Below are 27513 nucleotides of genomic sequence, written 5' to 3' on the forward strand. Positions count from 1 at the left end.
GGCGTTAGAAAGTCGTATGTTAGCGATAATGAATAACGCCAGCAACCGAGTTAATAGCGAGCGTTATTAACAATAACGCCACTGATAAAGTAGAAACTCGTTCGCTCCGTGGTTTTCCCATAGTAATACAATTGATTTGCCATGCCAGCTGGTATGCCAAACAACTTTTTTTTGCCATGTGCATATGAATAGACCTTATAAGTAAATCACTGTAATAAAAAAAGATGGTCTTTGACTTTGAGATTTGAGAGTCATTAGACGGACAGGATTTGACGGAGACCCTGATCCGGCGGTCAAGATTATCCGGATCGAGCTATGACTTGGACGGCTGGGAAAGACTCGGGGTAATGTTAAGATGGGGGCGTGTGGGTGAAAAGTAAAGGTTTTGTTATACACAGATTAATATTATCAATATATGGTCCAAAGAAAGAAATCTTTGTTCTGTGTTTATCGATCGCGGATTTCTTGCTCCCCTAAATCTCTTCCACGATTCTGCATTGAAAGAAGATCGGCTCCATCACGATTCCACTATCATAAGAAACTATTTCATCCATTAAACAAATAATCAACAAAGATTTAGAGGTATGTTCCCCATTATCCCTTTTTAAAACCCTAATTTTCATCGTTGATTAAAATCAATTTTGTTTTACATTATTGCCTAATTTTGAAAAATAGGTTTGTTCAGATTTATCAGCAGGAATTTTCAGAGATTGGTCGACCAGATATCGAGCTTCAATTCGTTGTAAGCTTTTGATTATTTCTTTTTTTCTTTTTGAGGTTTGAGATTGTGCTGACAAAAGTAGAGCGGAAACCGAAAGGTTTGCTGTAGGTAGAAACTACTTGCATATGGTAGAAAAAACATATAGAAAAAAACAACAAGCTGCAGAAGATGAGCTAGAGTTTTTCCATGTGAAGCAGGATTTTGAGTCATCGAGATCATACATTAGTAGTTTAGTTAATGACATTTTAGCTTAAACTGGCGAGGGGGGCATTGTCGATTGTGAGCTTCTCATTTTAGTTTTCTCTTTTAGGTGAAATTTTGTGGCAGAACTGTCGACAATTAACCAAATGCTATTAAGAACACCGAGTTCACTTTGGATTTATAAGGTGCTGTATTCAATGTCATATAGGTGTTCAACAAGCATGACTACAGATGACAAGTTCTTAAATAGCTAAGCATTTTAGTTTTTGGTTCTTAAGAAGTACTTGCAAAAAAACACCATTGATGTCTACCATTACTTTGTTAAGGGGAATTAAACATGGCAGTTCTTTATCTGTAAGACTGTAACCTATTTTTTCTAGGTTTTAGTTTGTCTGTATATATTTTGGAGTAAAGTCTGATTAGGAGATAACTACCTTGCATTTCTAATAATTTGATTATCTCTTTTTACTGTTCATATTGATTTCCAATTAATATAGAATCTGCAGTGGAATTGAAGGATATTGGCTTTAACAAGCGAAAACGGCAATTATCAGCAAGTCAATTAGAAGGGAAAATGGCTTTAAGAACATTACAGATAGTAGCTTCCCAGCTATCTTTTTGTCTCCCCTGTGTCTATGGTAAGTGTCTTTATGCTATAGTATGCTATTACAATTGCTCTCTTACATAAGAAATCTATGTAAATCTTTTTAAAAAGATTGGTGCAGATATGACAAAAATTTATGTAAATCCCATGTTTTCCTCACTAGAAATTGATCAATCTCAGTGATCTTTGCAGGCAATATATGATAGTAACCGGAGTGGACTCATCCGGATGGAGTATTCAAATGGACGGCCCAAATTTACGATGGAAACACGGCCAAATTTATTAAACGCAAGAGTTGGAACCAGGGGAAAATTAAACGCAAGAGTTTTACCTATATATCAGCTCCCGTTTCACATGAATAAACGAAAATAATTTTTATTTTACTTTTTGGCTTCTTTTGATTGTCCAGGAGGAAAGGTTTGATCAAAAAGACGATGCAGAGGTAATGAATCTGTGTTTATTTATTTTCTCTCTCCTTGATTGTTGTATTCTGATATGTGTTTGCTTTATGTGCTTGATGTAGGAAATTTAGGGGGCAAAAGTTTATAACATTGATTTAGGAGGCAAACTCTAATTTCAAAGACGCTGCAGAGGAAGGGAAGAACAAGGTAAACATGTGGAGACCCTGTATTTATTAAAAAATCATATTGGGTTTTAATTTGGTGTATGCAGATTCGGATTGGATTTTAATTGGGTTTTGTAGATCGGGTAACAAATTATTTTTGAAAAATAGGTTAATTCGTTAGAAGATTTTGATTTGGTTTTTGAGGTTTGCTTATGGGGTTAGAAGATGATTAGTTTTGGGGAGCAATGTATTGACTGGATTGTCGTTTTTCTTTCTGATTTTTGGGTAGATGCACGCATGGTCATGGAAGACACAAACATCTTCCATCAAACATAAGTTTGATACTTTGATGCTGCAAGATTGCTGAAAGATTATCAAAGACTCAAATATCTCCATAGAACATAGATGCAATCTTTATATGGAAGTCCCTATTTTAACACGGAAAGATCATATTAGCTTGGCTTCTTAAACACGGGAATCAGGTGGAAGCATTCTCAACCGACATAACTTCTCGATAAGTTACTTTAAATTCCTTGGATAGTTTGTTCTGAGGCTGTGGTACTCTTCTTATGCACTTCTGCTTTCTGAATGGACTAGATATAGAACGATGGCCACTGAATTGTTGTATTTGTAATTGATAACTTTAATAGTTTCATATTAATTGATGCATGGTACTTAAAATTAAACTTTGATTTCAATAGTATGTTCTCCCTTATTAGTTTTCTGTTGTTATTGCTGATATTGTACTTCTAATAATCTTGATGATGGTTAGTTGTTTATCTTTGTTTTCCTTAAAGGATTTAGGATTATTATGGAAGCTCGATGCAAAGTTTTTATGACTTGCATGGGTTTGCATGGGTTTGATGGAGAACACAGTCTTAGACTGGCTAACCTGCTGGAATGTTCTACAGTACCGGGTCTCAAGGTGGTGGTCAGGAAAGAATTGCGTACGTCTCTATATCTTTAAAATACATCACTACTAAGATGATATTTGTGTCATTTTTCTAGATGTTTTTTCTTGCCTTTTAGGTAGCAAGTAGATGGTCAGGTATTACTATGTTTTCAAGCTCTCTGTGAGCACAACTTCCCTTTTTTTGTACAAATAATCATTTCATTTGTTGGGTGCAAAATGTTGGCAATCCTGCATTGCAACCTTCAATAGTAGTGCGGCTGTTTATATCTTTTTTTCCTCCGGGCAGTAACTTATAGTCATAGGGTTCCACAATGTAGGAATGAATTATTGTATGGAATTGTAGGAAAGAATATTGTCAGAAGTACCTATTGGCTTCTTTTATAAAGTCTCTGTTGGTCTGAAATGAATAAAAATCTTTTCTTTAGACAAATCATGAATCATTGGATGTATACCATATGCATTGTTATGTTGCTTTACTAAATGATAGATCTGGGTTCATTTTTTTTTTTTTTTTTTTTTTTTTTTTTTTTTTTTTTTTTTTTTTTTGTGTGTGTGTTTTGTAGAGTTTTCAGTTGTTGCAGCACATCAGAGCTTGGATGAGTATTATATAGATTGTTTGGGGCTGTATTATGCAACGACCTAGTGGGGCTATGGATGGTTATTATGCAGGTCAAAATCTTCATCGCAGTTGTAGGTACATTTCCTAATCAATCTGTTTTCCTTTCATTAATAAACTTATGAGTCGTTTTTGTTGATGTCTTAATTGACTATGTAGTTCGCAGTAATTGGTAAACTAAAAATCAATAACCTGTGTTCCTTTCATTAATAAACTTATGAGTCGTTTTTGTTGTTGTCTTAATTGATTACGTAGTTCGCTGTAGTTAGTAAAATAAAAATCAATGACTACCCGTGGTCAATACCATTAGGATGTGTTGCTGGAAGGCTAATCGACACAGCTTTGAAATGTAATATTTGTTCCTTCCTTCCGTCATTTGCGGTCTCTTGGAAGTGAACTGTCTCTGTAAGTGAATTTTCAACTTTAGCAGGAATCAATTAGTGACACCACTGGAAATTTCAGTCTAGTGAGGGTATAAAAGCGCAAGACAGATATCGGTAAAGGAGAGAAAGATAGTTTCTTTTGTTGTCATTTGCTTTGCTTTTGTTTATTATTGAAACATGAAATGAAGGGAATGGTTAGATCTCATAGGTGTGTACAAAATCTTAAACTCTGTGAATGGTTGCTCTTATCCATATGTTTTAACCAAAGATTGCAACTTCATTCGGAAGTTTACTCTAAGAATGTTGAGCAATGGTGGGATTGTAAGAGAATGGTTGTTGCAGTTACTACTGTTTTCTTATTGTTGAGCATTGTCTTTTTTGTCTCTTCATTGGTTGTTAGAACACTTCCGCTGTCACATAATCTTGCAAAGACTGTTATACTTGATTTGGCAGTAGAAATTGGACTATTATATCGATTCGCTGATGCATATGATGAATTTACAGGCAAATCCTTTAAACAAAATATTCCAGGCTATGATGAATTGGACTATTATATCGATTCGCTGATGCATATGATGAATTGGACTACTGTTTTCTTATCCATATGTTTTAACCAAAGATTGCAACTTCAATCGGAAGTTTACTCTAAGAATGTTGAGCAATGGTGGGATTGTAAGAGAATGGTTGTTGCAGTTACTACTGTTTTCTTATTGTTGAGCATTGTCTTTTTTGTCTCTTCATTGGTTGTTAGAACACTTCCGCTGTCACATAATCTTGCAAAGACTGTTATACTTGATTTGGCAGTAGAAATTGGACTATTATATCGATTCGCTGATGCATATGATGAATTCACAGGCAAATCCTTTAAACAAAATATTCCAGGCTAATCAAATCTATGTTTATTATTCATGTGAATAAATATATATGCACCAGAATGATGTTTTTCGTATTCATTTTGTAGAACAATTGCAAAAGACCTCACTGCTGGGAAATGCAGAAGTTCTGCTGAAATATGGTAAGTTTCATTTTCTTTTTTCTGCATCAACTTCTTCACTATTTTAGTCTAGGCCTCGATAGAGAAGTTGGCATGCCAGGGATTTGTAGCCATGTGTTATTATTCGAAAACTTAAAAGTTTACTATGTTCTACATGTTTTGACCTTTTTTTTAGGTTGGCATTGATTCAATTTTTTGTGGGCAGTGTTTTGGTTTGCTCTGTGATTTTGTTGCATTTTTAATTTTAATCTTTATATATTTATGATTTCACTCTGTCCTCTTAACTTTATCAATTAGAAATTCAGAATCAAGAACAAAGGTCACTAACAATATACTATACAAAGAGAACTATCCTTCTTCCTCAACCTTATCTAACATTGGGTTTCTTTACTGTTTAAATGTGACCGTTGGATACGATGTGTAATACCTTTATAAGTTTACTACAAAGGGAATTCCAACCCTGGAGTTCGCAGTTTAGTAGATTTGGTTTGTTACTTGGCTCTTTGTTCTCTGAGAACTCCAACCCTAGGATATTTTCTTTCGTCTTTTATCTTTTTTGATTTGTTTTGTTTGATTTCTTCCTCATCTTCTTATTCATTGCAGGATTTGATGTTTAATCACAGAGGTCTGTCTCGAGTACATGAATTCTGATTTTGAAACGCCTGTGATGGTTCCAAATTATCTTTTGGTATAAAGGTATTCACTTTTAATCTTCTTCCAATTTATTCCTATTTGTATTTTTTTTTCGTGCTATTTGATTCTAGGTTTATTTCATGAAACCTCAATATTGGCTTTGTGTTCCTGCATATTTTTGATTGGCTTCGATCCACACATGCAGAGTGTATATTCTTTGTCTTTCCTTGGTAATACATATTAGGAAATCTATCTTGAATTTTTCCCAAAGTCAAATCTTAAATTTTGCCAAATCTCTAACTTAGAATTACTTCACCAGGAGTCATGCCTCGACCTGTTTCAATGTCTAGGCAGGTCTATTGGTTGCTAATTGTGTGCACTAGGTCAAAGCAAAACCGAAAAACATAGACTAAGAAAACATTGACGTTATTCGGCTGTCGGCTGTGCAACCTGCAGTCTGATGATGGCTTGTGGGCCTTAGGCATTTGAGTGTGCAGAATCTGCCATTTGTACGTGAAGTTGTTGAAATTTAGGCGGTGCGGATGGATTAAAATAGTTCTGATGATTGATTATGGGTGGATGATTACGGGACTAATGCGACGGAGGTGGCAAGAGAAAGCATAAGTAACTCTTAGATACTTTGAAGAATAAATTTTCTCATGTTTAGACCAAGCGGTTATTATGATTTCTTGATTTTGTTTTGTAGGAGCATCATTGTATCAGTGTATTAATTAGTTTTATGTTTACACTTGCGACCTTTACTTTCCTCGGGATAGTGATAGGCTGATACAGGGTGATGCCAGGTTTGCCGGAAAATTAATGTAAGCAAGTAAAAACAGTCAGTCAAAATCATGAGCTAATGCTAGACTTATGTCAATTCATATGCCTTCAAGCCCATTCCCGGTGGACTAATAGAGTATAAAATTATAATCTGATCACAAGTAATGGTCTTTAGGACATGTGGGTGTGCATGAATCTACCATTTGTTAATGAAATTGTTGAAATCTAGGCGCCATGGATAGATTCAGATCTTCCAAACAATTGTGAAAGAGAACGAGCTCTTTGCGTATTCTCCGGAGAGAACTACTTCTCGGGATACTTACTAGGTATCATTGGTCTTCTAATAAACTTGGATTTACATGTAATTTAACAAGAGTAAATCTTAGTGCCTTATAACTAATTTTTGTGTTTTTGCTATTTTAGATCAAGTTCCTTGAAGTTGCTAGGCCAGCAAATTTGAAGTGATGGAGAAAGATCACAATGCCTTCTATTAGTAATGTGTTAATCAGTATTGTTTACGGGTTGAAAAATTTACTTCCTATTGATTGTGATTGTGTGATATGGGGTGATGCCAAGTTTGCCAGCGGAAGAGATGACAAACATTTTGAGAAGGAGGGGCCTATACTCTGTGCTGCATCGGATAACTGAAGCAACTACGGTTCCCTAAATATGAAGTAAGGCTCAGGTGAGTGTTCATAGTTTTGGATATATGTTGATTTGAGCTTGGAATAACCTTTCGTGGGTTTACTATCAGTTACCGGCCACAAAAAAATCGGTGAGCAATTTACCACAATAATTCTTTCTGAGATATTATAGATACTTGAATATAGGTAGAGTAATAGAGTGCTTATCCCTTCTAGAATGTCAACTCTGCGACTTTCATATAATTCAAACTTTAAGGACGATACACTTTTACATTTTTGTATCTTAGTTTCTAGAATGTCACCAACCAGAAGTTTCTAAACCATATAGGAAAGGCTAGGACCATGATTGGCGAACCATGTCACTTGCTCCCTAGGATGTGAATGAAGTCCAAGTTGATAAAGCATAGGCATCACTTTGTAGGGGTCTTCTTTGATGACCTTGAAAGTGGATCAAGCGCAGTCGCAGCAACACCCACTTCAGGTGGAGAACACAATTCGTCAATTTGTTGATTAGTATTTCAATTATACAGAATAATACATATAAATGGGTTGAAATACTGCTTTTACTGTTTGGAGTAAACCGATTGCATTCTGGAAAAGAGTGTGGTGCAAGTCAAAGCAGGAGTTTGGTGACAAACGAGACGAGACACCAGAGTTACGACTAAACCAGTGGAGTTCTGGACCTCCGGTATGGAATGATGGCTCCTTTGTTGGTTCCACAAGATGCTTCAGATAAACTCCTTTGCCGATCTCTGCGTACTTGAATTGCCTACAGATTGTCTGTTTAAGTTGTTTGAAGAAGCCAGAAATGCAGAACTTTTAAGAGTTTCAGAAACCCTTAAAATTTGACGCGCCATTGTCAAGAAACACCAATGTAGAACAAGCCTTCAAGTATGGGTAGTTTTCTAAATTTTGATTTATGTTGTAGCTTTCCTTTGTATTGGGCCTATTGGAATGTTGATCAGTTTAAGTTTCAAGAATTTGTATTCAAGATTTTGAAATAGTGCAGATACAGTAGTGAGATCCAAATTTTACACAAAATGTTTGAACGATAGACATTAGACAAAAATAAAAACAGCCTTATCTATATTTTCCTTGGTATCGTTGGCTAATGCTAAATTAAGTGCACACTGAAAATTAATGTCGTGTGCTATCAGCAGAAACCTTTAAAAAGTAGAAATATCTCATTTATCCTGAAACTACAAGGAATGCAGATTAACCGTGTACATGAATTATTGGATGAAAAATAGATATGTACTCCCTCTGTTCCATTTTATTTTAGAGTTTTTCACGCAGATTAATACCTTTAAAAAAATTAAATGACATAGTAGTTTTTAGTTCCTAGATTTTAGGAAAAGTTACGAATCCCATTGTAATTTATTTGGGATGTACCACATTTTTATAGATTAGAGTATATATCCTCCATGGAAAATAATGAAAATTGGAGTGATTGTTTATGGGTTGATTATGATGAGAATTTATGCTCGGGAGTGATTCCAAAACAAGGGTAAATTAGAGAGAATTTGGGGAAAATACTAAAATTCTCATCTATTTTGGAACAAAAAATAAACCCTAAAATATCAAGTAAAGTAGAACGGAGAGAGTATTAATTTTATGGAATCAGGTCACAACATAAGAAAGGCAAGAATTTTGGCTTGCCCTTTCTTCAAGATTTGTACTTACATATCGTAAAAAAGTATATTCTTTCTTCTCATTATGTCATTAAGCATCTGTGTTGCTTTGCCCCCAGTTTCTGGAGCAGACATATGCCGCCAAAGCATGATTACCTTAACCTCAGAAATAAAAGGTCCATAAGCCAGCGTAACAGACGTTGAGAGAGAGAGAAAAACAACACCTGTTCATTGGTCCGACAGTCCAATGCACCTTTTGTAGCACGAGAAAAATCAGCCAAGTCTACATGTCTCATCTCCCCAAGTTAATATATAAATTTTATCTTTTAGCAATTAATAAGTAGTATGGATATAATTCAATAGGTTAGATTATTGTTTGACTTGCCAGGTGACAGCTTAATTTATCATACATGCTTCTAAAGAATGATTATCTTAACTTCAGTAATGAAAGGTTGATAATCAAGAAGAACTGTTGGGAGAGATACAACAGATACTCATCGGACTCGGAAAAACATTTTAATTCAAATTTCTGCAGAAGAGGATCGTCAATATATGCATGTCTTATCTCCCCCAGTTAATGGACAATTTTGTTATATTGGTATAGGATGCATTGATACGTGTAATTGATATCCATGTGAATATAGTTAGATTATTATTCGACTTTCCAGGTAATATGGTTTAATGTATAATTCTCTGTTGAATATCGTATAAATATGGGTAGATAGAATTTTTTATTGCAACAAAAAAACCAAAAAAACAGGTAATAATGCTCATTAAACACCTGTCATGAAGCTAAAATATTTTGTTTGTCTTTGTATTAAAATCAACAAGTCACCCAACAAGCACGTCATGTTAAGGAAGCCCATCATAAGAGAGATAAGTCTATCAAAGAAGTACAATGTTATTGTTGTTAATATTGTTATTGTTTGCTATATGTTCCTGATAAAATTTAACCGCGTATGTGACAGATTCCCCATCCTAAATGAACACATACATGTTATTCCAATAATTTGTGCATGGGTATTTATTGTCTAAGAAAGACATGTAAATCTTAACATATTATCTTTGTGGGATATTTTATCTTCATAGACTTAGAGACTTAAGAATATCTCTTTGAATTTATACCAATTATACCAAAGAATTTAAGCATACCGGAAGACAATGACAATGTGATTGTAGGCGCTGGAATGGAGCATGCAAATTCAATTGTTAACTCATTTGAGTTCAAAGTACAATCAAATATAACCTCTCTGCGGAGTTATTTTTTTTTATTTTTTTTATTTTCTTATGTTCGTCTAAGTATAGTTGGCGTTGGATATATATCTATAATTGTTGTTGTGTACAGTCAGATGTTGTCGAATATTTTACATCAGATGATACTGATGAATTTTGTAGTCAATCAGATGATGAGGAAGACTTTGGTATAACACTGTAAACCAGAAAACTGATATACAATTATCTGTTCTTCATTATCTTGGAAAATGGATACTAAATGTCCAGTGTTTAGATCGATGAGAGGTTATCCCATTCATCCAAGAACGAACCAACCTTTACTAAATATTGTCGCAAGAAAAATTAATGCTCCCTACGCTGCTTGAGCCTCCTGAACCACTAATAGATTTATACGACAGAGACGAAGAACAAAAAAATATTTTTTCGAGATCACATCTGAGAGTATAATGCTTCGAATGCTTTTACCATTCATAGTTGCAAAGTGGATGAGAGAGCTCTGAAAGGTAAGCGTTCGTTTCAATATACGTGGAACTTTGGCGCAGGACAAGAACTTTACCACCCGATGAAGAAAAAATTCCAATTTATTCATAGTTGTATGTATATGATCCCAACCATTCCCTGGATGTTCGTGCGAAATGAAATCCCCAGTTGGATAAAGTGGAATAAATCAGCCACAACTATTGGATTTTATTTAGATTCATGGGGTTGTATGACATATTTTGCAAATATAAAAATACACATGCAACACAATTGTATAAGGTTATCAAGAGTAGTTATATCTACTTGGGTTGATGTGATATGGGCTATAGCCCATGAAGTTTTTTATATGTCTCTGAGTGGCGCTACTACCAAGCCCATGAGTTTAACGAATGATCTGATACATGAAAGAAAAAACTAGAATATTGAAGAATTTCTCAAGACATGTTCAAATAAAATCTTGAACTTTAAATTGTATTTGTTTAGGTATATGTATTATTTACGTTCATGCGTTTGAGAAGTTAAGCACTGGTTTTAGAGTAGTATATCTTTTTATCGTTGTACCCTACAAAAATATAATGTCTACGAATCTAAGTAGCAACATTTGTACCTTAATAAGGTTTGCAATCAAAGATATCAATAATCTACGTACAACTTTATCACCTTATTTCTTAGCATTACATTGGTGACGTCCGCTAAGTTATTGTCTTGCTCGAAAACTTCTGTTAACCCCGGTAACCAAAACATTCGGGATGACACGGTTAATGGTAGTGGCCAGGATAAGATAACTCGACTAAATATATACATTTTTTTTTGACTAAATATATACATTTAACAACCCTAGAGTGCAATTCCAGACAACATCTCATATCCCAAAAACGATGTGAAATAAAAATGTCTTCAATTCGTACATGAATACACAAACATATTTCTAAATTTTTTTTGCAAGTTACGGCATAACATTCCTAAGGTACGTTTTTTTTCTTCTTTTTATGTAACTAAAGTCTACGAATACATAATTTTCGATTTTCAGCGTCAATTTTATTATTTTTAATAGGATATACAAACGCTATAACAAAAAAATACTCACAGAAATACCCAAGGTTAGAGATGGTTTATTTAGGTAAATATTCATATGTATATAGCTATTATTTTTTAATTGTGGTCTTAAAATAAACTTATTACGTTTATGCCTATGATGTGTAAAAACAAGAGTAACGATCACGGACTATATTTTGTTTGGTAACCTAAATCTAAATTAAGTTTGACAACAGAAGTTGGTCAGGGAAAGGTTTTTAAAGATTCGAAAATCCGTAAATTAGAAAATAAAAGAAGTGCATGTACTAAAACCGCACTTAATAGAAGAAAAGTTAGAAAAAACCCTCAATTGTTTCATATTTGTTGAATTATATCCAATATTCTTTTCATAATTTTGAGAGTTATTTCTTCTTTATTTTTTTGGAACAATTTTTAAAAACAAATAAGAAGAACTTGCATTTTAGAAAAAAAAAAGTACTTGATTCAAATTAATCGTTTTTAACAACTTATGTTGCAGTCGTTTGGCGTGTAACTAAAATCAACTTTAACAATATAACATTGTTAAAAGGCCTTATAAAGTAATATAGAATACAAGCTAACCTTATTGTAGTAGATAAAATTAACATATAATCGTTTTTAAAGATTATCCTTTGATCTTAATGAACAAAAGTTATTAAGGTGGTACAACGACTATTCAGATTGTCTATTTCTGCGCCGTTAAAGATAAAACTATGTTACTTATTATTCAATAAAAAATAAAAAGTATATTTTTTCTCAGTGACAATGATTTCAAACAATAATAAAAGATGTATTTGGCATTTCCATTAAAAGTGTAGGAAAAAAACATAAATATGTTGTCACTCACTCCATTAAACTACACTACATATTTATGCACAAATTCAAATGATGAAAATTCGATAATAAATTTGATAACATAAAAATCAATTTAGCTAAAATACTTCAAAATTACATCAATAATATTTATTGATCTGAATTACTTTATGAAAGTATTTACATTTTTGATCTCTTACACGGAGTATTGAATGTAACATCACATATAGTATCTTGCGGTATGAATTGCATGATCATAGCTCGGTTATTTCATCTTAGTTAGGGGATCGATTAAAAAGTCTTAATGAACCTAATTTTTTATTATCTTTTATGTTAAACCACAAACCTATAACAAAAGGTTGAACCTGGGTGATACCTACGGAGGGTGACGCTTAATCGATGATATTAATCCAAAGTGCAGAGAGAGGTTTATTCTTCCGCGTATTTCAATCTTATTTGGTCCACATCTTCTCATACGAAAAAACTACGTACACCAGCATCTTCTCATACATGAGCAAGTCCTTGCTACATCTTCATCTTGTTTTGTTTATCTTAGTGGAACTTGAAGGGATTTGTTTGGTAAGAATAAATTTTGGTAATAGTAATTGATTTTTGTAATGATTTCAGAATTGAAACCTAGGGTTTCATATATTTAGGAGTAAATTTGGGGGCGTTTCAATATAATAATAATAATAATTAATTTAAACAATTGAAGCATTTTAATGGTTCTTGGGTTATCTTACTAACAAATACTAATTTATCAATTTGATATCTAGAGTTTTTGTTTCAATTTACTGAGTCACATGGATTATATTTGTTTTTTTATGCAATTATGTTGATGATTTTTTGCAAATTTTGGGTATTTGAATTATGTTTTTGTAGATTGGTGACAACCTAGGGTCAATGGCATTCAATATGAATAAGCTTAAGTTAAGAGGATTCTATCAGATTTGTGGTTCTAGGCACGTTAACAAACATGAAGGTGATTGCCCCAAATTATTATCTTTGGGATGTTCGTGGCCATCCAGATATTTTTATATGTTTCCGGTCGTTGGATGCAAATTGATGTCATATAAAAGTTGTTTTCTCTTTCCACCAGTATTTTTTTCTTTTTTATTTTGGATAGGGGATACAAAGCGAGGAATGGTTTCTTCTTCGTCATCTTCGTGGAGTTACCCTAAGAACGACAGTTCTTACTGAGGAAAGACACCAAGCAGGTATATAATCTTCTCTGTGATCTGTATAAGTAGCCTCTCATTCAGGTTTTTATATTAAATCTACTGGCCAAGCCCCAAAGTAGTTGATAATTTTTTGATGCTGATGTTCAGTTAAACTAAGAAAGATTTTTTTTCTTTTTTTTAAATTTATATTTGGATATGAAATAGTTATCTTTTCGACGTTGTTAATTAAAAAAATCAGTGGAAATCAATGAGAGACATCGAGATTGTTGTTTTCGGAATTATCTATGACTATTATCTTGCATGTAATATACTACCAACGTCCATTACATATACTCACCATAAAAAATTATCGATGGATGATGAAGAGTTTCTTATGTCTCTCAACTGTTATCTAATTCAATAATTATTACGCATACTTTAGCCAAACTTAAAGGTGTTGGAAGATTTTTCCTTGGTTAGATGTCGGCATAATAAATATTTTTTATAAAATCATAACTTCTAGGAGTCTATCATCAACCAAGTCGTGTCTTTAGTTTAAAACTAATTGAAGTAGTAGTGTGAAAGAAAAAAGTGCAGATATGTATTGTATTCTATCCCTTTGGATGTCTTAGCTCAAAAGGTAGAGTGTATGGCTTTTATCCATGACGTTGTGGGTTCGACTTCCATCGACAGTGACTGAATCCATGTTGTATTGATATTACTCTTTGAGGTTATTGGTGTTTTTGAGACCTCGCTCAGGTTGCATGGTACACATTGGAAGAAGTTTACTATGAACAGTGCTATATATAATGAGACTTCATTTTAGGATGGAGAGTGCAGACGAAGACGACAAATTTTTTAAACCTTTTGAATCATTTGCATAAAAAAAAATTGTTTAAATATGAAATGGAAGAGAAAAGTATATGGAAAATTATGAACGAAAACAAGAGTATGAGATAGAAAAATTTAAATGATATAATAACCTGACAAAAGATTAGAATGTCGGTACATTTGTTTCTTCAGTTTTTAATGTTGCATTATTTTAATCAGGTTAAGTATGACAATAGATGCCATTCTGACATTGTCATCTCACTGTCACATAATAGTTAGATATTTGGTGTTTTATTTATAGAATGAAATATTCATTGAAAATGACGAAATCATCTGCAATTAACAATCAAGGAAATCAACAAGCGTATGATTGCAATTTTGGGAGATCAGGTCATCGAAAAGGTATGTGAACAACAAGCATACATCAGTCTTTTCCCAGGAGGTGAGTCCGAACATGAAATTTACGAGTACATGTCATCAGCCCATGAAACTACGGATAAGTTAAAATTAAAACCGAAACACAGGGTTACGCCAATTCAAACAACGTCCAAAATCATTTCCTTTCGAGAGTTATTTTTAATTCAGTGTAATTCTTTTGTTATTTTAGTTATTTATATTCTTGACAAGGTATGCTATAACTCAAGCTTACATTGTTTACAATATCATATGGTTCATCATGGTTTTGGCTGTGTGAAAAGGCATTCAAAAATGCATGACCATCTTCAATATCTTTTGTATTATTTATTACCTAATTATTTACCTTATTGTTTTTTAGTAATTTTAATTCTTATTCGGATCAGACGGTTTTTTTCTTCGTAATATAGATTGTTTTCTTTTAAATATTTGGACTTATTGCTTTCAAAATCTTTAAAAAAATTCTTCAGAATAATTTAAAGCAAATACTTGAATTTTTCATTTGTTATCATTTTGAGTAAATAAGTAGAATTTGGTTAGAAGATTCCATATATATTTAGATCGCGCAGGCATGTTCTAATTTGTTAGATAAAAACACCCAACGTCATCCACATAAGTCAGGTTGTAATTTGACTGTCATTAACTTTCACAAGTGATGTTTACATTAATCGATGGTGACCATTTATTTACACTAGAATCGACGAATAAAACGTGCATCAAGGAAAAAATTTAAGTAATCATCAATGGTGATAAATCAGATTATATTAATGAGGATATAGATATGGATAATAAAAATATGTTAATGATATTTTAAGAATTTTGACGCAACATACCAAGCTAATAACCCAAACTTGAATACCATAATCTGCATCACATATGACATTATATCAAAGGTTGATCCATGGCCATAGGCCCAATGATATACATTGTGTAAGGTTCACATAAAGGTAAGATCGGAGTTACTTTAAAGATTTTTATATATGTATATGTGTAAGTAATGAGTTTTTTGGTTTGAATAAAACTCTCCAAAGATAGAATTAAACTCGGTAACTAGGAGACAAATGATAGATATAATTTGTGTTCAAATACTAAGTAACAACACTTATTTTCGTTGTTTTCTAAAGACTCTGAAAAGGACACATGATACCTTTACAATGCATCTTCAAAAAAAAAATTGTTGGTCATACCATCACAAAAGTTAAGGTTTGTTATCCATCTTTTATTTATTTATTATGTGTATATATAAGTTTTGATATGTATATGGATAAGATAAACTTTCTTAATTCATGTAGCATAATTTTGCGTATCATTTATCACTTATTATTTTAATATGTCTGATTTTCCACAACACAACATTGAGTTTCCTTATTGGCCCTATATTTGGTATTTGCATAAGTAGACATAGCGGAGAAACATGAACAATACCCACCACACATAGCCGAAAAATCATTTTTTTAGTATATAAACGATAACATAAAAACAGCCCCGCAAAAGACTGCTAAGTTATTTTTCACAATATGTTAGAATAGCTTAACATAGATAACCTAAAGGCCTTACAAAATAACCTAACACGGATAGAGTTTGCATTGGGAGGTTCGTGGTAAAAGAGTGATGAGGAAGCATTAATATAAAGGAACCTGGCGTGACGTTTGGTCTTGGTCATGGGATGATTCTTCCTTTGAAAGTATTAGAATGAAAAATATGCAAATTTTATTTTAGTGAAGGATTTCACCAATTAATGACAACGAAGTTAAAAATCAAGGCATGGCTTATATTACCTATTAATTAAGCTTCATTATTCATTTATGGAAGGGGCAGATCTACAACTTAACTTAGGCTAGCTCAAGCCACCCCCAAAATTCCAAATAAGCATTTTCCTCACTACCTAATTTGGTTAGAGTGATAATATATGCCTGAAAAATAAGCTTAAGCTAGGCCTAAAATATGGGCCGAAGCCTAGCTAGCTTCTCAAGCTAGCCCTTAACCAAATTTCCAACTCCGCCACTGATTTTTGGGGAACTATTATGGAAAAATAAATGCGCTCTTAGATGGATGACCCATTTTTCAGCTGCGTGATCAAGATATCAAGATATAATTTCATTGTAATATCTCATTGCATTGTAATTTGACTGAGTTCACATAACATTGTGCAAAATCCATCCAAGGTTGAGATCACAACACAAAATTCATGGAACATCCGTAGGTTTTCCATGCCAGAATGTAAAGATTGACAATATTAATCTTGAGGTAATGGAAAAGGACGAGCTATCCCCAAATATGACTTTAGCAGGAAAATTTTGATTGCCTCTTGATCAATAAATATCGTTCTCGACATATATATGAAAAAAAAAAAATACATAAGATATTGATCTTCAAATTCATATGTTGTAAATATATCTTACGAATCACGATGAATGTAAAAATGCACAATCTACAAATCTCGTTGTAATATTCAGGTTTGGACATCAATCAATGTAACAATACATAATCTACAGTTCTCATTGAAATATTCAGGTTTGGACATCGATGAATGTAAAAATATATACATAATCAACAGGTCTCATTGTAATATTCTGGTTTGGACATTGTATTACTCCAAAGAGGAAATTCTTAATTTTATAATATCTAACACCAAAAAGTATGTATCTGGATATCGTTCATGCTTGAGTTTATTTATTTCAAATTTTTTGATATCTAATTATTGATGAGAAATAATTCAACTCAAATGTTTTAGTGTCATCCTACTTGCTAACCTTACATCATGCATTTTTTAAATGCAAAACATTTTGCCAAAGCTCGACTAAGTCATAAAAGTAATTTAAAACATTAGTAATATACCTTTTCATTATATATATATATATAACATAGGGACTGATATAGATGCGTCTTTCATTATTCTCTGCAACCCTAAAAACTGTTGAAAATTTCTTTGAATCTAACTGATTGATTAACCAAACAACTTTTTTCTTCTCTCATATTCTAAACAAGAATGGAGCTTTAAGTTGAGAGCGTTCATGAAATCTTGCCTGGAGTGCAGAAATTAAATATCCACTATTTGGATACATTAACTAAGATAGTCTAATTTTAATTTATTAGTATAGTGAAAGAAATAAAGTACGTTTAAGACTATAAAGAGAGGTTGAGCCAGGGCCGTAAGACTTCGGTGATACCTAGTTTTAAATATAAAATATAGGCCTTTCCAAAATTTCCTTTAAAATTGCCTTGCGTTCTAAAATCTTCACCGAGACCCACAGTTTATGTTCAAAATTGTATCAATGGTTTTTTCTTTTTTTAAAAAAAAAAAAAGATATATGATTATGTTCAATACACCAATCCAATGATGTTATGTCGGCATCGAGAGAATGAAATATTTGGCAGACTATATTATAAAATAATGGAATTTCATTTCCTGACACATTTTCTTCATCTTGTGCTAGACGAAATGGTAATTTACCTACATTCGAATCTCACTTAGTTAATCATGGGAGTGCTAGCAGGATGCATGTCCTTGTTAAATTTCCAGACAATTTTGGACATATGCAAACTTGTAGAGTAATAATACCGCAAACTCGATTGAGATTAAATTGAGTTTTCCCTAAATTTTTCATCTCAAATTCAGATTTCAACTAGCTTGTAAAATTTCTTATTTCATCAAGATTATTTTTCATGTCCTTAGAATGGTATACCAAATGTTTCAATCCATAAGAGAGCATATTGCAAAAGTACTTTGTTGTTCAAAGCCTAGTTAGCAATTCGGGATACAGAGAGGAGTTCGGGATATCATACGGATTCGGAACAGTTCGTTATTCGGGGAGTAGTTCACAACGGATACGTATGTGTTCTTCTTAGAAAGGATAAAAGGGACATAAAGTAAAAATGCACTTTATTGCCCTCATGGCTCATAACAAACAAACAAATAAACCAGCAAACTCACAGCTACATAAAAAGTCTCATTGCAGTGTGCCCTGAGGATTGACAGGTTTATCTAATTATCTTCAAACACTTTGTTACACCTCTCTCCAATACACCAAATGGAAATGGCTAAAATAGCACAAGTTTGTGTCAGGTCTTTGTTGTTAATCACCTAGACTACCATACAGAAAGGGCAATGAATAAGGATATTCTCATTAGTATCGATGCTCATCACACATCACATGTAGGGTTTGGCATGGTGCTCACAAAAATTTCCATGATATGTAGCGATAAGCGAGTCGTATCTTATGTTGGTTTATCAGAGCAGCAACATATGGCCATATGAAAAGGGTTAGAGGAACAAGTCCATGACTTGACAATGACATCATGCTCCACCAGTGACATTTGAAAAGGCATATTAAAAAGTCGTACTAAAACTTGCTTCATTCAGCTTTTTATAAGTTCTTTGCTTAAAGTCATACTGAACACTCTTTTTGCAGCAGAACACAGGTTTGTTTCTTTTCCTAAAGTTTAGCTCTAAGAACATAAAAGGCACAAAAAAGAAGCTGTTCATTTCAACTGAAGAACACAAAAAATAGTGACAGCTTTTCTAAGTTCAAATGCAACCAACTCCATTTCCAAGCTCTACTTTCACATTGCTCCCATGTTCCATTTGTTTTGCTGCTGCTGCTGCTGCTCCAGTTTAACGAAAAAATAAGATGTCGTCAATATTAAAGTGTAGTCAGAATGAACTAGCTAATTACAACATTGAAGGACTAGTTGATCGGGAGAAAGAGTGACGGATACGTACATAAGTGAAACTGAGACGCTTATTTTCCTCCTCTAACAGTCTTCCCTGCATAGAGAAAAGATAACAAATGTAAATCATCAACAGGAAACGGCAGCCGATGCATTTAAAAGATACGTACTACTTAATCATGTTTTATTTGTTTACTTACATTTTTCTTGAGTTTTCTATGGTGCTCCTTCTATTTGCAGTGCACCAAACAACAGAAAAATAACATTCTTTAGAGACATATATGATCATAATAATTAGCACCATTTAAGCTAGAAACTGAATGCAGTTAGCAAAATAAAGAAAGACGCGGGATATATAAATATGGGATTCATAATAGTTCAATGCAGAAGCAGTACTGGTACTAACACTACTTACAATTTTGGCACGAGGACAAGCATATCCATCTTCAAGGGCATTTTCTAAGGCATGAAGCTCCTGAGGAGATAGGGGCTTCAGATCCTCACCTTTCAGGTGCCTGCAGCCAATTGATTATACATCAATGTCACTCGGTGATGAATAATACAAACTTACAAGATTAATTAAGCTAGCTAGTTGGGCATACAAGAGTACAAGTGCAACATACCTTAGCTCGGTCTGCAAATTGCTGTTCTCTTTCCTGACTCTATCGATTTCAGCGCTGAGACGCTGTAGTTCATATCAACATATGCATACATATTAGTTCAATCAAGTTTCATTAATGAATAAATTAGATTAAAAAAAAAATCTATGAGAGAGCTTCAGCTCATTGAAAAAAAATCTACTGCAATAATACAACTAGCACATAGAGTATGAGTTGAATTTTCAGAGAAAATATAGATGATACAATGTGCATACATGTCATGACATGATTAGTCAGGACAGGGCAGGAAGTATTTGGCACAAGGCACATAAAATAAAGATGATACAATAATGCATACGTGTCGCCATGTTATTAGTCCAGGGCAGGAAAGTTTTGGTCATAGTGATCTGGAGCCGAGTTTTATACTACCCAAGAAACCTTCTTCTATTAGGAAATAGTGTTGGAGAACAAGTAAAAAGAAGCTCCCGAGACTTATAAAAGGAGCAGTCAGCAGGCTATCAAAGCAAAATACAGAACACCGCCTTGAGCTTTTCTTCTTTCTTGCAACAATATGGAGGGGTCGTGGAGAAATCATGGATGCTCATCTTCATTAATGGTATTCTTAATCCTCTTATGCAGTTCTTTATGTGTATTTTCCATTGCGAAAGAGGAAGCAACAAAGTTAGGAACAGTGATTGGTATTGATCTTGGTACAACATATTCATGTGTTGGTGTTTACAAGGATGGACATGTTCAAATCATAGCAAACGACCAAGGTAACCGTATTACCCCATCATGGGTTGGGTTTACTCCTAAAGAACGTTTGATCGGTGAGGCTGCGAAGAATCAAGCTGCTTCTAATCCTGAAAATACAGTCTACGATATGAAACGACTTATCGGAAGATTGTTTGCTGATAAAAATTTACAGAAGGATATGAAGCTCTTCCCATATAAGATTGTGAATAAAGAAGGAAAGCCTTATGTTCGTGTCACGATCAATGATGGGGAGACTAAAGATTTCAGTCCTGAGGAACTTAGTGCTATGGTTTTAACTAAGATGAAGGAGACCGCTGAAGCATTCCTCGGAAAGAAAGTTAAGGATGCCGTTGTCACTGTACCTGCATACTTCAATGATGCTCAGAGACAGGCTACCAAGGATGCTGGCGTGATTGCTGGTTTGAATGTCGTGAGAATCATCAATGAGCCGACAGCAGCTGCTATCGCCTATGGCTTGGACAAAAAAGGAGAAGAGAAAAACATTCTTGTTTTTGACCTTGGTGGTGGTACATTTGATGTCAGTATCTTGAATATTGATAATGGAGTTTTTGAGGTTCTTTCCACAAACGGAGACACTCACCTGGGAGGTGAAGACTTTGATCACAGAGTTATGGATCACTTCATTAAATTGATCAAGAAGAAGCATGGAAAGGACATCAGCAAGGACAAAAAGGCTCTTGGGAAGCTGAGGAGGGAGTGTGAACGTGCTAAGAGAGCCTTGAGTAACCAACATCAAGTGCGAGTTGAGATTGAGTCTCTATTCGACGGCTTGGATTTCTCAGAACCACTGTCCCGTGCTCGTTTCGAAGAATTGAACGCTGATCTATTCAAGAAGACCATGGGACCTGTGAAGAAGGCTATGGCTGATGCTGGACTAGAGAAACACCAGATAGATGAGATTGTCCTTGTTGGTGGAAGTACTAGGATTCCCAAGGTTCAAGAGCTCCTTAAAGAATACTTCGATGGAAAAGAGCCAAGCAAAGGTATCAACCCAGATGAGGCTGTTGCTTATGGTGCTGCTGTACAAGGAGGTATCTTGAGTGGAGAGGGTGGTGCTGAAACCAAAGATGTCCTTCTATTGGATGTCGCCCCACTTACTCTCGGTATTGAAACTGTTGGTGGTGTGATGACCAAGGTGATCCCTAGGAACACAGGCATCCCAACCACGCGATCTCAAGTTTTTAGCACTTACCAGGATCAGCAGACCACTGTCTCTGTTCGTGTTTTCGAAGGTGAAAGAAGTCTCACAAAAGACTGCAGGGAGCTTGGAAAGTTTGATCTTACTGGAATTGCTCCAGCTCCAAGGGGAATCCCTCAGATTCAAGTCACATTCGAGGTTGATGCCAATGGTATTTTGAGTGTAAGGGCTGAAGACAAGGCAAGTGGAAAGGCAGAGAAGATCACTATCACAGCTAACAAGGATCGTTTGAGCCAAGAGGAGATTAACCGAATGGTTCAAGAGGCAGAGGATTTCGCCGAGGAAGATAAGAAGGTCAAGGAAAAGATTGAGGCAAGGAACAAATTGGAGAGTTATGTGTACAACATGAAGACCCAGGTCAATGATAAGGACAAGCTTGCAGACAAGCTGGAATCAGATGAGAAAGAGAAGATTGAGGAAGCAGTAAAGGAGGCTCTTGAGTGGCTTGATGAGAACCACGAAGCCGACAAGGAAGACTACGACGAGAAATTCAAGGAAGTAGAAGCTGTTTGCAATCCAATCATCACTGCCATGTATCAGAGATCTGGTGGAGCTCCTGGTGCTGGATCACCAGAAGATGATGATGATTCACACGATGAGCTTTAGGAAATTTCTGTTTCTCTTTTAAGTTGTCTAGTACTAAAGGAAATTCTATGAGCCTTTTTTTTTATGGTTCTGCAATTTTATTTGCTCTTGTTCATTATTAACATTATAATTAAACACTTTTGTCCAAAAAACTAATCTTACTAGCAAGCAAGAGATACTATCACCACTCCAGGCACCCAAAAGCATTCATTCACCCTGGTTTTAGGCATTCAAATGCTAGCTATCTTGCACTCTATCTATGGAAGTGTTGATACAGATTGCAGAGTAGCAAGAATATTCTTTATATAAAACCATGAATTGGCAATCTAAGGCATTTTCCTTAATATAACAATTATTGTTACACAGACAATACAATGAAAAACAAGTATAAAGAAGAGAAACAATAAGGATGAAACTGACCTCATGCTTAACATCCCATAATGTTTTCCCTGATTCTTTCTGATATCTAGCTAATTGCTCAATCAACCTTTCATATGTCCAAAACCAACCAAAAATAAGAATCTAATGAGTACAGGACGGATTCTAATTAAGAATATATAGCAGAGAATGCAGACAATGAATTCAAGAACCCATATATGTATGAAGGAAATACTTACGGAGAACTAGAGTATTCAGTCATATTTCCAGCTTCAGAGAACATAACAACAGAAACATCAGCATCACAGAGAATGGAAATCTCTCTAGCTTTCTTCAACAACCCATTTTTCCTCTTTGCGAAAGTCACCTGTCTGTTTGTTGAGTTCTCAATCCTCTTGAGCTCAGTCTTACCTCTACCCATATCTCTTCTTTCTTCTCTCGATGAGCAGGTACTAAGATATGTATGTATGAGAGAACCAGATGAAAGTAGTAGTACTAGCTGAAGTACTAAGATGAGGAAGGAACAAGGAAGATATATAATAAAACAATTTAAGTTGCTAGCTAGCTAGACTGCTAGAGTACACAGTAGTCAGTAGATAAGAAGACCAGAAAGGTTTGAAAATGATGCAAATAGTATGTATGTTTAAAATGGGATTTTGTGTTGGCAAAGTAAAGCAAAAACCAACCTATTTTGGTGAAAGAGATGTGAACCGTGAACAGAACAACTTGCAGGAAAAGGTGCATTACACAAAAGATTAACGACCGTGTATATACGAATGACTAGGAGAGGAAATCGAAAAAATCTAAGTAACATGCATTAAATAATCTACTCACTTTTTTAGTCATGCATTCAGCTTTAGTTTGATGGTCTGATATTAGTTCCAATTTGTTTGTCATTCTCTTTCAAAATCCGAAAGACAAAGACCTGATGCGAAATTTGAAAGGCTTCAGCGTATGACACGTTCGCTACAGGTCAATATAATTGGTCCCAGCCTACAAGGCGTGAAGAAGAGAAGTTAATGCTGCACGAGAGATTTGGTGTGGATGTGAATCTCGTGCCTGGGCTTAATAAGATCATATCCAGGTCTCTCAGAGTCATGGTTTTTGGCAAGTTTGACAATGTCATACACTAGCTACATGATGTCATATTCACCTTAATCCTCATTCGGGACAACCCAAAATCAGTTGGAGTGAGAACAAACCGAGTGCCGTATACCATTTGAACCGGAAAAATTACAAAAAGAATCAGTGTGGTGGTCTTGGAACTTGGAAGTAGTTTCCTGGTAGATGCTCCCTTTTCATAGCAAAACATGCTCCTAGTGAAAACAAGATGTGACTAGAAGTTGCATCATAGTCTTGTATAATTTGACATTGTAGTGAAATAGAATAGGACCTTGTTCCCTTTTGTTACAGAACATGAAAACATCCTAGTTTTGAACAAATTCACACACTCAATTACTTATAAAACACAATAATGAGTTTACAAACTGAGGATGTGCCATAATTGGATGAACAACTTAACCAAAAAAAGTAAAAATAAAAATTGGATGAAACGAGCAAAATTCCTAACACCAAGAATCTTTAGCAGACTAAAATGTGTAACACCTTAAGCAACAAAATCCCCATGCCAATAACCAAGAATTCAAACTAATATATTTTGCATTTTGAGAAACGGAGCAAAATACCGTTAAAGGAGGTCAGCATACACAAATCACAATGATGTTATGCAATTTAGTTACCTCTCCTGAATAGTTGAATTCCAAATAAATTACAAAGGCATCGAGTTATCTAGTGTAGTATATAAACATGGACGTACTATGTTAGCATGTACATAACCTAATTGCACGATAGACAAAACGGTATTAGGTCATAACACAATGTAATATTAAGTTGCAGCTAATTAACATTTAGTTATTATTCAGAAGTAGTTATAGTAGCAGCTATGATCATGATCTAGTACAACCCCTTTATCAAAGGGCTGTAGGCATGAAATATACTTATCATAGAACATGAAGAAACGATAGAGTAGAAGGTATTATGGTTTTTCCAGATCATACATATATAAATGCAGCCAACTTAATCTAGTAGCTGGTATTTGTTGTTGTTGTTGTTGGTGGTGGCCGTGGTGAGATTAGACTGAATTGGCTGCATCTGGAAGGCAAATGGCACCTGATGATGATTATCGTTATGAGACGGGTAATCCCTGGTTCCATCTGCTGCTTTCTGATTATTATACCCGTTATTTGCCCCAGTGTCCATCTCCCCTCTTCCATGAATTTCCACTTGTTGCTGCAGTTCAAATTTTACAAATAAGATTCCAAAGGTTAATTATCAAAATACAGTAGCTGATGAGAATGATCCAAACAATTACATTGAACGATTAACTGATTGAAATAATGAGTGATAAATACGTACTAGTTTGGCAATGAGGCGCTTATTTTCCTCCTCTAACATCCTAGTCTGTTCAGGAGGCCCCAAAAATCGAATACAGAAATATTAGAATTAGCCATATAAATGGATAGTATATAGAAGGAATTAGGAGATACAAATACATTTATATTATTCATGCTTTACTTACTTTTTTCTCAAGTGCTCTACGGTGCTCCTTCTGTTTGCGATGCAAGATAATAACAGCGAAAGAGAGTAAGCAAGATTAATCATCAAGAATAAGTATATTTACATACAAGAATTGACAATTTAAGCAAAAAATTACTATGAGTACTACTTACAATTTTGGCCTTAACGCCAACAAGACCATCCTCAAGGGCAGCTTCAATTGGTATTAGCTCTCTTGGGTTCAAGGGGGTCAGATCCTCGCCTTTCAGGTGCCTGCAAAGAGATTGCAATGTAAATCGGCCGGGGATGAAAAATTATAATTACGGAAAATAGGTCATTTGTCCAAATATTTTTAAATCACGGTTCAAATGAACGAATAAAAAATAATTTGGATGAAATGACCAAAAAAAAAAAAAAATAGTAAGGATGAAACCAGTTTCATCCTAGCTTAAATTTAAAAAATAGCAAGGATGAAACTGGATACATCCTGTGTAAATTAAAAATATTTGAAAATGGGCACGATGAAACTGGTTACATCGTGCCTATTTTTACATTTTTGTCCATTTAAACAATATCAAAATCTAACTGTCTATTTCACCCAGGAATTATTGATTTTGGTCTTTTTAACCAATTTTGTGTTATAATTAAGCAAAACCCAAAAACATAAACCACTTTGAAAAATTAATGAGCACATAAAAATCCATTGACAGAATTAAGCTAGCTAGTTAGCTAGGGTAGTATCACTGTTAATTACTTGTTTCTTTGATCTCTACATATGCAACACATACCTGAGCTCGATCTGCATGTTGTCGTTCTCTTTCTTGACTCTATCCACTTCAGCACTGAGATACTGTAGTTATATACATATATACATGTTAGTTCAATGATTTTTCAGTAACTCATAGATCCTTAATTATTACCCTAAATAACAAAAATATGAAATTTAAGTGTTTGCTAAAAAAGGGAACAAAGACAAATAAAACACCCATGATATGCATACACAAAAGTATGACTATTTTCTATTAGAAAGGGAGACAGATCGACCCAGAGTTTGTTACTAGATCTGCTCATATTTTTATGTAAGAAGTCAGACTCTTATATAAAAAACATGAATCATAAATCTAGAGCATGGCTGGATCGGAGATATAGGATGAAACTGATAACCTCATGCTTAGCATCCCATAATTTGTTCCCTGAAGCTTTCTGGTACCTATCCAATTGCTTTATCAACCTTGATGAATTTCACATGTAGAAAGAGCAGCAAACAAATATAATCAAGAGAAAATAAAAAAGAAAGCTAAACAAAAGAAGAGGTGATCATAATTAAACTATGAAGGAAATACTTACGGAGAGCTACAATATTCATTCATTTTCCCAGTACTAGAGAAGATAACAAGAGAAACATCGGCATCACAAAGAACTGTGATCTCTCTAGCCTTCTTCAAGATCCCATTTTTCCTCTTTGAGTAAGTCACTTGTCTGTTTGTTGAGTTCTCAATCCTCTTGATCTCAATCTTACCTCTACCCATCTTTTCTCTCTTCTTTTCCTTCTGTTGAGTTCTCAAAGAAAAAAGAAGAAGAGAAGAGATCAAAAAGAAAGAAAAGGAGTACTGGTGTGGTGAGGTGAGGGATTCTTTATTGATTATTAGGGTTTTGAAGAAACAAGAAGCAACAGTAGATGGAAGGACCACTAAATGAAAGTGTATAGTACGTACTAGCTAAATAATATACTCCACTGGTCTGTAAATGGGTGAAGAAGATAAGTTGCTAGCTAGCAACATACCCTAATGAGTTATGAGTTAAAAAACTTTCAAAATGATGCAGAAAAGTATGGTCTGTAAATGGGATATTGTGTTGACAAAGACAAATGCAAAGCAAAACCAAATTACTTAACTTGTATGTGCATGCCATCCATCCCATCATGCATCCATAAGATTACCCACCAGTATAACAACCATGTGAGCATGTTTCTACTTTTTACTGTTACTTCGTTGAATGGGTCTTTTGATCATCCACTGGTCTCAACAGTATTACTATGTAATATTGCTTTAATGATAGTTAAGAAAATAACCAAAAAAAT

General features: G+C 34.3%; 3 protein-coding genes and 1 long non-coding RNA gene across 22 annotated transcripts; 2 read left to right on the forward strand and 2 right to left on the reverse strand.

Moving 5' to 3' along the window:
* The first annotated feature begins 413 nt into the window (after positions 1-413).
* LOC113346427 lies at positions 414-8129 on the forward strand. Of its 18 annotated transcripts, XR_003358507.1 has the most exons (12): positions 414-582; positions 676-742; positions 1420-1560; positions 1719-1968; positions 2050-2134; positions 2381-3038; positions 3568-3698; positions 4965-5018; positions 5601-5693; positions 6407-6451; positions 6640-6736; positions 6834-8129. It is a non-coding gene; the product is annotated as an uncharacterized LOC113346427 (long non-coding RNA). The 18 variants fall into 18 exon arrangements; XR_003358502.1 differs by having other exon boundaries at positions 5601-6736; positions 6834-7095; positions 7383-8129; XR_003358508.1 differs by having other exon boundaries at positions 5601-6736; positions 6834-7095; positions 7476-8129.
* Positions 8130-19010: 10881 nt separating this feature from the next.
* Positions 19011-23415, reverse strand: LOC113346500 (MADS-box transcription factor 4-like). Of its 2 annotated transcripts, none has more exons than XM_026590050.1 (7): positions 23117-23415; positions 22920-22986; positions 19964-20025; positions 19756-19855; positions 19541-19570; positions 19393-19437; positions 19011-19271 (listed from the first exon to the last, which is right to left on the reverse strand). In XM_026590050.1, exons 1-7 carry the CDS (start codon positions 23296-23298, stop codon positions 19233-19235), a joined length of 525 nt encoding a protein of 174 aa, XP_026445835.1. In that variant the 5' UTR covers positions 23299-23415; the 3' UTR covers positions 19011-19232. The 2 variants fall into 2 exon arrangements, with proteins under 2 accessions (XP_026445835.1, XP_026445834.1); XM_026590049.1 differs by having other exon boundaries at positions 19052-19274.
* On the forward strand, positions 20502-22628 carry LOC113346498 (luminal-binding protein 5-like). Its single transcript, XM_026590047.1, has one exon. It carries the CDS (start codon positions 20511-20513, stop codon positions 22518-22520), a length of 2010 nt encoding a protein of 669 aa, XP_026445832.1. The 5' UTR covers positions 20502-20510; the 3' UTR covers positions 22521-22628.
* Positions 23416-24739: 1324 nt separating the features above from the next.
* LOC113346499 (floral homeotic protein GLOBOSA-like) lies at positions 24740-27133 on the reverse strand. Its single transcript, XM_026590048.1, has 7 exons — positions 26781-27133; positions 26598-26664; positions 26222-26283; positions 25607-25706; positions 25456-25485; positions 25293-25337; positions 24740-25166 (listed from the first exon to the last, which is right to left on the reverse strand). The coding sequence occupies exons 1-7, from the start codon at positions 26960-26962 to the stop codon at positions 24954-24956; spliced, it is 699 nt and encodes a 232-aa protein (XP_026445833.1). The 5' UTR covers positions 26963-27133; the 3' UTR covers positions 24740-24953.
* Positions 27134-27513: the final 380 nt, after the last annotated feature.

This window comes from Papaver somniferum, unplaced genomic scaffold (genome assembly GCF_003573695.1).
Source record: "Papaver somniferum cultivar HN1 unplaced genomic scaffold, ASM357369v1 unplaced-scaffold_99, whole genome shotgun sequence".
Classification (NCBI taxonomy): domain Eukaryota; kingdom Viridiplantae; phylum Streptophyta; class Magnoliopsida; order Ranunculales; family Papaveraceae; genus Papaver; species Papaver somniferum.

Excerpts from the sequence above, each read along its gene's own strand:
- LOC113346499 (XM_026590048.1), bottom strand. The coding sequence starts at position 26,962 with ATGGGTAGAGGTAAGATTGAGATCAAGAGGATTGAGAACTCAACAAAC. Across the intron at positions 26,665-26,780 it reads AATGAATATTGTAGCTCTCC|GTTGATAAAGCAATTGGATA; the intron begins GTAAGTATTTCC and ends AAATTCATCAAG. Across the intron at positions 25,486-25,606 it reads TTGGCGTTAAGGCCAAAATT|AAGGAGCACCGTAGAGCACT; the intron begins GTAAGTAGTACT and ends CATCGCAAACAG.
- LOC113346500 (XM_026590049.1), bottom strand. The coding sequence starts at position 23,298 with ATGGGTAGAGGTAAGACTGAGCTCAAGAGGATTGAGAACTCAACAAAC. Across the intron at positions 22,987-23,116 it reads ACTGAATACTCTAGTTCTCC|GTTGATTGAGCAATTAGCTA; the intron begins GTAAGTATTTCC and ends GACATATGAAAG. Across the intron at positions 19,856-19,963 it reads AATTTGCAGACCGAGCTAAG|GCACCTGAAAGGTGAGGATC; the intron begins GTATGTTGCACT and ends AATTGGCTGCAG.
- LOC113346498 (XM_026590047.1), top strand. The coding sequence starts at position 20,511 with ATGGAGGGGTCGTGGAGAAATCATGGATGCTCATCTTCATTAATGGTA.